Source organism: Asterias amurensis, chromosome 4 (genome assembly GCF_032118995.1).
Source record: "Asterias amurensis chromosome 4, ASM3211899v1".
NCBI classification, from domain to species: Eukaryota; Metazoa; Echinodermata; class Asteroidea; order Forcipulatida; family Asteriidae; genus Asterias; species Asterias amurensis.
Window position 1 is genome coordinate 10,666,986 of NC_092651.1, and position 12,723 is coordinate 10,679,708.

General features: G+C 38.8%; 1 protein-coding gene across 2 annotated transcripts in view; it reads right to left on the bottom strand.

Annotated features, from left to right (window-relative positions):
• LOC139935824 (cytoplasmic FMR1-interacting protein 2-like) overlaps nucleotides 1-12,723 on the bottom strand; it is a 35,150-nt gene that overhangs the window by 18,163 nt on the left and 4,264 nt on the right. For both annotated transcript variants that reach the window (XM_071930421.1, XM_071930420.1), the window contains exons 3-12: nucleotides 11,114-11,191; nucleotides 10,047-10,148; nucleotides 9,245-9,426; nucleotides 7,851-8,076; nucleotides 6,781-6,885; nucleotides 4,216-4,419; nucleotides 3,468-3,587; nucleotides 2,074-2,151; nucleotides 1,370-1,584; nucleotides 699-846 (exon numbers count right to left, since the gene is read on the bottom strand). In XM_071930421.1, the coding sequence (XP_071786522.1) occupies nucleotides 699-846; nucleotides 1,370-1,584; nucleotides 2,074-2,151; nucleotides 3,468-3,587; nucleotides 4,216-4,419; nucleotides 6,781-6,885; nucleotides 7,851-8,076; nucleotides 9,245-9,426; nucleotides 10,047-10,148; nucleotides 11,114-11,191 (1,458 nt within the window). The remainder of the gene's footprint in view (nucleotides 1-698; nucleotides 847-1,369; nucleotides 1,585-2,073; nucleotides 2,152-3,467; nucleotides 3,588-4,215; nucleotides 4,420-6,780; nucleotides 6,886-7,850; nucleotides 8,077-9,244; nucleotides 9,427-10,046; nucleotides 10,149-11,113; nucleotides 11,192-12,723) is intronic.

A 12,723-nucleotide genomic window follows, 5' to 3' on the forward strand; every position in this document is an offset into this window, starting at 1 on the left:
TAGTCATGACTTCAACAGTTCTCAATATGCATTGTAATGTTAGCTACAATAAAGTCAACTTCCTGCTCAAAGAATCAAAGGATTGTGTTACTGATGTCCAATTGTTTTAAGTAAATTATGTTGTCGTGAATAGTCGTGAGCTACACAATAGGTTCACCGAGCAGAAAGTTGCGATTATTTTTGCAGTAGTCGTGGCGGCACCAGTAACTGCGTAGTTGAAAAATGGTAGTCGCAACTTGACACTAGTCACACTAGTTTCCCACGCTTAGTTAACATACCTACAATGCATCTACTCAATATAAAGTCTTCTGAGATTACAGTGGTCTGATACTTTTAACTAGAACAGAATTTGAACCTGAGACCTCTGAATTGATGTACCAGTGCTCTACAAACTGAGCTATCTAGCCCTAATTTTGTCAACGTTTCTGTCAACCATCTGAAAGCACACAACTTTGTGTGACAAGGGTTTTTTTTCTTTCATTATTATCTCGCAACTTCGATGACCAATTGAGCTCAAATTTTCACAGGTTTGTCATTTTATGTTGAGATACACCAGGTGAGAAGACTGGTCTTAAACAATTACCATTAGTGTCCAGTGTCTTTAAACAAAAACCCATAGACTGATCAGGACTTGAACCTTAGACCTCCGAATGAACGTGACGGGGCTCTACCATCCAGCCCAGAAATTGAGGACTTACCTGTGTACTTGAGGGTCCCACCGTCCTCCTGGGTACCTTGAGTGTGTACCCAGTTTTAGGGTCCTTCTCTCCCTTGAGGCATGGGTCATCCCTGGGCTCACAACCCTTCTCCCAGTCACAGCATGTCTCACGTACAGCACGGATAATCCTGTCAGAGTTTCAAAATTATAAAGAAAAGCCATTGAGAAAGACTCTGCTAGGGTCGAAATGCGAGGCTGTGGGGGTGGTTAAAACGGGGGTGGTTAAAAGCAGTCTGCTTCCAAATATTTTTGAAATTCCTTTTGTATTCAAGGGATTGATTACATTTTCATTTGAATTGGTCATCCACAAAGAGAGTGGAGCTCTTTACAGTACGTAAACACAAACTAATAAATCAACTATACATGGATGACTAAATAGGTACACAAAATAATAGCCTTGACCGTTTTTGTTTGAAGTAAGACTTTTTAAAATATGTAGACTCTGAAAATGTATATTTTAATAAACAACAGAATCCCAAAGCATGTAAAAAATAAAAAACAATGACAAATTGGTGTGCGAGATCCAATATCAAGAACATAGAATAGAATTAACAAGTTTGTTAACAGTAACACCTTAAATGTACAGACTTGGAAAATGTCTCTCAATCCTGCAGACTCCTAAAGCATATAAAAGAAAAATACTTGACTTACGTTTCAATGAGCTTCTTCTTCTTCTTAATCGCTGTGCGGAGACCATCTCGGATGGTCTTCTGTGCAAAGTCTTGCACCTCGGCGTACGTTGTGCGCAGGATGGCCTCCTGGAACACACTCTCCATGCGTGTCATTAGCACCTGTAGACCCTTGATCATAGCAATCACTTCAATCAGGGCAAACTTCTCACTGCTACTGTAGTTGTAACGAGTTGCCTGTCATAATAAAACAAAGGCGAGAATTGGTGCGTTGACAAACACAAATGCCTAGCTGAGATTAATCTCATTCTTCAGAATTATCGCTTGGACAACATTCCTTCCATAAAGACAATGGAGTGGCATGGTTGGCTTGTGTGTAAAGCGCTCGCCTCTCACCAAGGTGACCCGGTTCGATTCCCGGCCAGGGCCATATGTGAGTTGAGTTGTACTTTGTTTCTCTGCTGAGCGATGAGGGTTTTCCTCCTTTACCTTTTGTTCAATGCTCAAAGAGAAGGTTGCGCAAGGAAGAACGTAGGTTGAGAGTTGGTTGATGCTGCTGAAGCCCGTCACTGATGTTTACTGGATGTTCCAGCATGAGTGCCTTGAAGGTATGTGTAAGCACAGCCAGAGGGAGGTTTATGTTGAAAATATTGCATTTGGAATACAAAAAATCCAAATGTTTAAATCATTATAATTTGTCAAAGGAAATTGAAACAGCTTCCTCACCTTTTCGTATTCTTCCGCTGTGTCCGGTATCTTTGGATTAGTGCGCTTGTCGGCTGGATGGATCAACTTCCACGAAAACTGATAATAAAGACAAAATACAACACAAATAAAAACAATAACAATGTGAATACACCAATCTAAATTATTATTAATTATCTAAATTACTCCATATAACCTTGGTGTTCATTTTCGGACTCTACATCAATTTAACTTTTAGGAAATATTTCGGTGATTTTTAGGCACAACTTAAAGACACTATTGGTTATTGTCACAGACCAGTCTTCTCACCTGGTGTATCTCAACATATGCATTAAACAACAAACCTGTGAAAATTTGAGCTCAATTGATCGTCGAAGTTGCGAGATAATAATGAAAGAAATAAAACATCTGCGTGCTTTCAGATGCTTGATTTCAAGACCACAAATTCTAAATCTGAGGTCTTGAAATCAAATACAAGGAAAATTACTTACTTCTCGAAAACAACTTCAATTCAGAGAGAGTCGTTTCTCACAATGTTTTTTAACCTTTCCCCATTACTCGTTACCAAGTAAGGTTTTATGATAATAATTATTTTGAGTAATTACCAGTAGTGTCCACTGCATTTAAGACTTAGTAGAGACACAAAAATATCAATGTACATGTATCCCTCGCTAGACCGAGACAGTATGGACACAAAATGATAAATATTTGCCAAACTAAGGTGTCTTTACCCGGTCCACATATAGATAAAATGTTGTCAGTAGATCCTACTATTTGGTTTGCGGTAACACCATGTTTTATATCTACTTGCCAGGTAGATTTTGTTCTTTATAGAGAACTTGTCTTGCTTTATATTCTACTACCGAAGAGTACATGTAGATTGTCAGATTTTGGGAGACTTATTATGTCTGAAAAGAACTGTCCACTTTATAAACTAAACTACTACCTGGGCGGAAGGTAGAAAATAGGCTGGGACCACTACTTTAGCTTATAGAGGATCATAACTTCACTACTGCGGAGTGAGTTCTTCAATGATCTCAAGGTTTTGTCCAGCTTGTTCTAATCATCAGTAGGATACTCTACTGTATCATTACTTTACAGGCCATGAGAAGAAAAGATGTCTGCGTACTGTAATAGGTCCCAACATCTTTTCTTTTCTATGTGCTTGCTTAATCGTGCAATTTTTTAAAATCAATTATTGTAATTGGCCCACGCGAATATACTTTTTATTTGTGTTTATAATTTTATTTTGTTTTTCTAAATGTTTTTCTAGTTTTTTTAATTTATTATCTATTTTTATAAAACTCTGGATTTTAACACAATTCAGCCTTTGGCAGCGATGTTTGAAATCAACAATAATACGCACAAGACTTGCACAGTGAATAAAACTTGATTGAAATGCAAATCCAACATACCAGTTCAGTGACCAGAGAAGTCCATTTGGATAGTAAGCACAGTCCCTTGAGAGCCAGGTTGTACAGTTGCTTATTCTCAGCTTCAGAGCGCCCGGTGTTTTTCATTGCTGTGGTCATCTCCTACAGTCACATGACATACATGTACAGGGTTAGACAATGTAAAACACGCAAACAACTTACCAACCAAAAGAGGGCTGATGGTATAATTGCAAAAAAAAATAGTTAATGGCCTGACGATTCGACCCAAGTAGAGTCTTTCTCGAAGGCTAAATGACAACACATGCTTGTTGACAGTTTCCTTAAACAACTCACAGAAGATAAGTTGAGAATATTCTGAGAAAATTTATTCCAAAGAAGAGGACTGGCATTAGAGAATGATCGATCCCCCTGTGGGATTGTGTGTGAGAGAAACAACAAGCAAGGACAAATCTGAAAATCTAAGGCTCCTTCCTAGCAGGAACCTTGTAATAAATGAAAAACAAGTAATTTCAACTTAAAAATAGTACCATAACAAACAGGAAGCCAATGAAAGGAATTTAGAATTGGAGTGAAGCCTGGTTCATACTTCCTGTGAATGCAGATATGATACAAATTTTGACGTTTTGCAGGAGTTGAGCACAGTTCAACTGTTGCGAATTATTCATTGCAAATTTTGTGAGGTCGCAATTTGTATCACACCTAATTTGGAGGAAGTATGAACAGAGCTTCAGTGTCTTTTCTGAGTTTATGGAACAATAATACCACAAACCTTGTTGCTATGACGAGCAAGCTGGCTGATGTATCTTGTGTGGTCCTCACGTATCGATGAGAGGTGCTCCAGTAAGTTATATTGGGAGCCATTGCTGGAGTCGCAACTCCATGAGGACTTATGAGCCTCGTAGTTTGGACCCTTCTTGATGTAAGAGAAGACTGGGATCTGGATGTCACCGTAGAGGGGAACAACTTCCAGTTGCTGAGAGGTGAAACAATTACACATATGACTAAGAATCAGGAAATGTTGAGTCCATGAATTGGAAATCCCTTGTTGCTGTAAGCAAACTATTCAATTCAATTCAAAATTATATTTATTTCCATACTTCATGAACAAAAAGAGTACAAACAATGTTTTATAAGGAATAACCAATTAGCAAAGCTATATAATGAGGGTGAGAGAAACATAAATAGAGTATGGAGGCATCATCTGGAAGCCGAGGCTTATGTAGGGATGCCTGGGGACAGACAATAAACGGGGACAAGAATGAACGGACAGACAATTACAACAAAAACAAAAACTAAAGCTGTGCAATTTTAGAGTTGGGTAACTATTAAAAAGCGAATGCCTGTCAGGTACCCATGAACCCAGAGTACCAAGGAAGAACTTTGGAAGTGCTGAATGTTTATCGATACACCAACAGACATTGGTTTAGCCTTGTCATGCCATGGCCGAGCGGTCTAGTTCACTGGACCCAAGCTTTGGTATTGTCAGCGGCAGAGTGTGGGTTTGAATCTCAGCTGTGACACTTGTGCCCTTGAGTGAGGCACTTAAAGCCATTATACACTTTCGGAACAGAAACAAAATTCAAAGTTCACAGATTTACAAATAACTTACAGGGTTTACAGAAGGTAATGGTAAAAGACTTCTCTTGAAATATTATTCCATGAAATGCTTTACTTTTTGAGAAAACATTAAAACAATTTTAAATTCTCGACATCAAGAATTACGGATTTACAGTAAACACATGTCATGACATGGCGAATCCTGCGGAAACAAGGGTGGGTTTTCCCGGTTTTTTCTCCCGACTCCAATGACCGATTGAGCCTAAATTTTCACAGGTTTGTTATTTTATATATAAGTTGTGATACACGAAGTGTGGGCCTTTGGACAGTACTGTTTACCGAAAATGTCCAATGGCTTTAACCATGATTGTTTTGTAAAAAGTTTGGAAGGTATTGCATTCTGCTGCTGTCAGACAGGCTCCTAGTGGATGATACCCATGCCTCAATCCTCATGGACTGTGAAGGGACAACCCAAGAGTAGGTGGCAAAGTGTTCCTGTTGACAGTTGATTGGGTCAATAGCCAAAATCAGTTAAGTGTAGCCCTCACCTTGAAGTTGGGCAATATCTCGTTATACATGTGTAAGCTTTGATAAAAGCTTTAAAAAACCAGTTATCTCTTATAGGATGTTTCAAGTTTTGTGTCTCTATCAGATGCTCTTCATGTAAGTAAGCTAACCTGATCAGAATTCTTTTGAAACGTTTCGAGCCAGCCTTACAAATGATTTTTCACCAAACTATGAACCAACATACTGTGATAGTCTCCTCTTTAATCTTTGTAAAGTTGTCCGATACTAAACCATGGCGGAAGGAAGTACATGATTTGATTTTAGTTATGATAACGGTAGACCTCGATCGACCGCCCCCCATTCAAACAGATGGTGGAAGTGAGATGACATTGCAGAAACAATAATAATACTATTGAACATATCTAGTGCGCCGTGTCTGTCAATGATGACACTCCTGCCATAAAAACAACAAGAACTCTACTGTATACACAAAGACAACCAAAGTTTGAAAGCTATGGTTTCTGAAATAGATATGTTTTGAGATGTGTCTTGAATTGGGAACAAGTATCTCTAATTGTCGGATTTGAAGTAGGACCCGGCATGTGAAAGGCGACGATCACCCCAGAAGTGCCAGCACCATGGCTGGTATGTGTAAGGAACAGGTCATCGATAACGGCATTAGGCACAAATCAATGCACCCTTTCAATGCTTGCTGCGCTTTTCACCAGGGACACCGTACAATAACTACAGAGACTCCATAACCATGAGACACTGGTAGCAGCAGACATAACGGCCCTTTTTTGAGGCTCCGAGTGTGCACTCACATGCTCTGTATTGCACGTGTATGTAAGTCTGAGCACGCGCCCTACTACATGTACTGACGAGAACTGTAAAAAAGGACCATTCCAAAGTCTCCCATTGCTGTGTACGCACAGCCCACCAATAGTGCCTTGCACCACATGGGGGTGTGCTGAAAAGACTACAGCCAAACACACAGCAACTCCAGTGCCACTTTATAAGACCGCAGTTGCATGCTGCGTACAAGTTTTGAGCATTATTGTATGCTCCGAAGCACAAGTGGTTAATCTTTAAAAAATGCATTATTTTAGGCATTGACAAGCTTCATAATTCAACTAATTCAACTATGGTTTCACCTTGATGGCTTAACATTTTTTGTTTCTGGCTTTTGTTTTTTTTCTTTGCAAAAATGGTTCCAGGCTACCAAATAACACATCTATAAAAGGGGAATACTCTTATTAGTCAATTGTACCTTAAATATCTTGTCTATTCTGTTGATGTTGATGCGCTTCTTCTGGTCTAGCTTGTAGATGTTGATTTCCTTGCTATCCAAAAGGAACAAACCAAATGCCAAAACCTGTAACATGACAAACAAGTAAACTGGGTTTTCAAGACATCCAAAGACCAAGATTAAAAACCTAAAATCACTTAATGCCTGCATGCTACACTTTTGAAAGGGCAAGGGCACGAAGGCATTTTCTCCTAGGTAAAGGGCACCCTTTGAAGAAATTGTATATTTCTACTGGAGCAATTTAAGGGCACCAAGGCAACGACAAGGGGCCATGGAGGCAAGCACCCCACAGCATCAGGCCCGTTAAATTCTTGATGTGGGTTAAACCTCAAAAACATTTGTTTTCTTGGTTTTGAAACCTAATTCTTCAGCCCTCAAACTGCCCAAAACAGCACTGCCTGTAAACTTGCTTTTGTATACACAAAGGAATACCGAACATTAGGGGTCGCTCACAATTATCAAATTTTTTGCAAGCGCACCAACCGTACACTATTTCAATACTCCCTATCTTGCCCCTTAAAGGCAGTGGACACTATTGGTAGTTACTCAAAATAATTATTAGCATAAAACCTTTCTTGGTTACGAGTAATGGGGAGAGGTTGATGGTATAAAACATTGTGAGAAACGGCGCCCTCTGAAGTGCCATAGTTTTTGAGAAAGAAGTCATTTTCAACGAATTTGATTTCGAGACCTCAGATTTAGAACTTGAGGTCTCGAAATCAACCATCTAAACGCACACAACTTCGTGTGACTAAGGTGTTTTCTTCTTTCATTTTTATCTCGCAACTTTGATGACCGATTGAGCTCAAATTTTCATAGGTTAGTTTTTTATGCATATGTTGAGATACACCAACTGTGACGGCCAGTCTTTGACAATTACCAATAGTGTCCATTGCCTTTAAAGTGTACAAAGAAAAATGTTTTTTTTTAAAGCGTGTGTCCTCTTTTAATCACCTTGAAACTTAAAAAGCAAGACCTTAAATTCCCTTCGTACCGAGTGGATATTTATTTGACTGCTGGTCCAACCTTACCTTAACCAGTACATGCTTCTCACTGGGGACTACAAACTGCCGCGCTTCATACATCTCCATACACAGATTGATGATGTCAATCATGAGCTCTTCATACCCGTCAATCTTTGTCAGGTTCTCCTTCAGTGTCTGGGTGATCTTATCATTGTTGGCCAAGAACATCACTACCTCCTGGGACTCACGCAGAGCATTTGGGTCAGCCATGACTCGTAGGAACTGAGCCGCCCTGTAAGATCAAAATTTTTAAAGCAATTTAATCTTTTGCCAAAGTAAATCTCAACATCAACCCCCCCCCCCACTTCCATTGCCCTACTGTTAGTAGCCTTTTCCAGAAAGTTGGCAAGCCTTTTGAAACCAATCAAATGTCTGGGCTGTGTATGGACAGGCCTGTTTGCTTCTTTTTTGAAAGGGAGGGAGCACCAAGGCATTTTTCTCCTTGGTAAAGGGCGCCCTTTGAGGAAGTTGTAAACTTTTACTGGAGCATTTCAAGGGCACCAAGGCAATGGCACTTAATGTAGGCAATGACCAGGGGACATAGAGGCAATCGCCTTTGTTGCCTCCATGAAGTATCAGGCCTGATGGTGTAAGAATTATGCGCAGAACTGCCTTTTTTGTCTTTTTTTATGTGTGGTACTGTGTAGGCGCATTCATCAAATGCCCTTGACATGGGTTGACGTCTTACTGCACAAAACTGTTCAAACCTGAGGAATAGTAGATGCTTAATACGTTTCAGAACAATTTCTTGTGAGTTGACGTACAAATAGTTATGCCAGATATGCCATTGTGCAGCATGTGCACAAAGAAGGAGAAAAAGGTACTGGAGTTTATGCTCCAAATTTTCCCATTCTGGTGAATATTGTTTAATTCCAGATGTTTGTCATTTTGCTGTACCTAGATTGATAAGCTATATTGTTACTGTGAAATTTTATTGGTCGAGAACCAATCATGTGACGCGCAACCAAAACGCATGTTACATGGCTCGACGGGCCGGGTAACATGAAAAGTGATGTACACCGGTGTACATCACCTTGATCGTTCCCAGCGTTGGTCGATTTCTAGCGCTGTGTACGAAACAACCGCGGGTTCGAGGGGATTGTTTCTTGTTCGTCTGCTTATTAAACAATGAATAGTCCGTCGTAATAACGTTTGAAGATGACAACAGAACTTCGAGAAGAGGAATAACAATTATACAAAGGTATAACAATTGTTGCACGCTGTGACTGGGGTCCATGGGTTAATGTAACACCACTGTTTTCATTGTATTCGGAATACAGAGGCAACTCCAAAATTCCCGAGTTGCAGCCAAGGTTTAGGCGATCCTTTGGTTGAGACGTTCCATATTTTCAATTGTTTCTCCACCGGGCAAAGTTTCAATGATTCCAATAATTGTTTACCTTCTGTATGCAGCGTAATCATTCCTGATGCTAGCTTTGATGTTCTTCAGTGCATCTAATACAGCAAACATGTTAATAAGACGACCCAGGGTTAACAGGTACGACTCAGAGACAAAGTCTTTTTTCCTTTCAGAGTGACACAGACGTTTCACATCACGGCAGAACACATCTATGGCTCGTTGCTGGAATGAAAGATATTAGAAGGTTTAAAATGTGGAAATGGTTCTCCTTTATCATTGCTTAATGCCAGTTACTACACCTGGGGATCAGTACAAATTAGGTTCAAATGGCCTGGGCCCAATTTTATAAAGCTGTTGAGCAGAAAATACTGCTTGACAAATTTGCTTGGCTAAGCAAAAATTGAGTGGGCACCAGTCACAAAAATGTAAACCTTACGTAATTTTGGCTGGTAACCTGTTTCTGGTAAACAATACTTTTCTTTGCTTAGCAAGTTTTTGTGCTTATATGCTTTATAGGGCCAAATTTCATACATGCTGATAACAGCCAATTTTGCACTTTTGCTGCGCGAGTTTCTATTTCGTGTTTCTATTGGTCATCGAAGTTGCACAAATTTGTGTGTTTTCAGATGCCTAAAAAAGGCTTCAGGTCTGAAGTCTTTTAATATTTGAGTGAGAAATTACCTCTTTCTCAAAAACTCTGTTACTTGAGAAGGATCTGATCTGTTTCTCACAATGTTTTATATTATCAACAGCTCTCCATTGCTAGTTATTAAGTAAGTTTTTATGCTAACAACTACTTTAAGTCATTACCAAAAGTGTCCAGTGCCTTTCATATTACATACCTGGAAGTACATGAAGTTGACCAGTTTGGTGACCTCGGGTTCAATGACCTCCACAAACTTCTGATAGATCTCCACACGGTTGCTCTGGTCATTTGATTTGATCTGATGACAAAAAGGTGAAATGGTTAACCAAAAAAAGAATGCCGCACTGATGCTAAAAATAAAAAACTCAGATCTCAGACATTCAAACAAAATTAGCAAACTTATCTGGGGAATCAAACCATAAATGATGATACATTATTGCTGAGTAAAAGTAGTTTGTGCTAAGCAACTTTATGTGCTTACATAGCTTTATGCTGTATTTGAACTTGCATGCTCTTGTCTTCGTCCTAATAAACATTCAGAGTTTTGCAAAGAAATGTCCTTTCTCTACAGCAACCAATCAAGTTTAAGTTTTCAAAGACACTGCTCACAATAACAAAAATTGTGTTCCGCTTTTTGTAATTATTACTTGATACTTGTTACTTGATGGAATACCTTTACAGCTGGTGAAAGCTAAACTGGGATTAGAATGAGATTATAATTTATTCAGTCAGCCAATTAGAAACCAAAACATCAAACATTGTAGTGCACCTCAAGCTCTCTAGAAATTAAAATAACAAATTTAATATGGTTTGCGGTAACACCATGTGTGTATCTACTTGCCAGGTAGAGTTTGTTCTTAGAGAACTGTCTTGCTTAACTCTACTACCGCAGTACAGTTAATTGCGATCCTATAAGCTAAAGTAGTAGTCCCAGCCTGTTTCTATACCATCCGCCCAGGTAATAGTTAATAAGCAGGACAGTTCTTTTCAGAACTGAGAAGTCTCCCGTACACCCCAAACAATCTACTCCGCGGTAGTAGATTTAAGCAAGACAGTTCTCTAAGAACAAACTCTACCTGGCAAGTAGATACACATATGGTGTTACCGCAAACCAAACATATATTGATACCTTACCGTGCAATGCCTCAAATAACAAATTTACATTTAAAAAAACTAACAAAGAAAATAAAAATATATGTAAATATATAATTGTTTGTCTGACAAATGTCTGAAACCTTTCTGTGATTCTGTGGATGAACTTACAGCAGGCATAGCCCTGGAGCAGCTTCTCCATGTGTACAGGTTGACTGCGTAGCTCTCTCCTTCTTCCAACAGTTTGTTCTGTAAATAAAACAACATTCCATTCAAACATCATGTATTTATATGTTTATAAGTAATATCAGGCATGACTGGTCTTGGAAATAAGCAGGAATATTTGATCGAGTACAAGGACTGACCTACATGTATAAATGGTGTAGGCATTATAAACATTTCTGGCTATTTAAAGGATTTGGGTACATTTTCAAAATGTCCATAGATTTACATTCAACTTACAGGGTTTGAAGATATGATAGTGGAGAGCTTCCCTTCAAATATTACTTACTGGGGTGCTGTAGTTTTTGAGAAATGAGTAAAACAATGTCGTGAAAAAACATTTGTAAATGATTAAAATAATTTCCGTCTCATGAGACGAAAATTATTTTCATGACATTGTTTTACTCATTTCCCAAAAACTACAGCACCTCAGCACGTAATATTTTCAGGGAAGCTTTCTATTATCATTATCTTCAAACTGTGTAAGTTTAGTGAAAATCTGTGGACATTGTGTTTTTTGTCCTACAAAAGTTACATAGACCCTTTAATCACACTTTTCAGATTTTTAAAAGGGCAAAAAAAAAATGTTAAAAAGAATAAAGTAGGAAGAATATCATGCTGGTATTATATATACACTTATCCAGATCCACGTAGTTGATTGGTAGGACATAAGTCGTGTGTCATCCTTTATTTTCCAATATATTGCCCTGACGCTCCAAAATGTAATAAAGGGGGACCTATATGGACAATATGACACTTCAGCTTCCAAACTGGCTTACGATGGACGTTTACAAAAACCATCAACTTTGGAGCACCCTCTTTTTTTTTTTCATCATTGGACGGCTATATTCACACAATGTTCTATTGCGTAGAGTGCACAGGCATGCACCTACCACGCATCGTTCATTTCCCCCATACAGAGAGGGTCAGATGGTAGTGTAAATCACACTCAAAATCTCCCCTTTTTCAGGGTAATTGTGTAATCCTGATTTCAACCTGTTGTCATTTAATACAAATGTGGCTCACAAGAATGGACAAGTTGCCACTATTGTTAATCATTGTTTTGGGCTCGGTTGGTAAAGTTTGAGTATTCCAAGATTCCAGCATAGTGGCAGATTATTGATGGCGACTTACAGCCAAGGGTTTTGCCGTTCTCAGAGAATTATTTAAATCCTATTTTCTAAAAAGAAAGCAACAAATAATGGTGCTTGTTGCGAGAACCATTGCTGTCTTTGTCAATTCATGGCTTCTTTGTGACAATACTTTTTTGAAAGGAAAATGTACTCAAGAAGCTCAAAAAAATTCCCCAAAATGATGTTCAAATATGAACTCCAAAAATTATGAGCTCCACAAATGGTGAAATATACTGTCCCAGCATGCAATATTTCTCCCCTGCAACCAATCTTTACTTTTTTAGTTTCCAAATGAAAAGGGGAAAGGGACCCCCCCCCCCCTTGAGGTACAATTTCAATCATGCAAAACCAGGCTTTAATGACTGACAACCAAACTTCCTTTTGTATGAGGCATTGTGTATAGATGACTTTATGCAGATTTGTTGA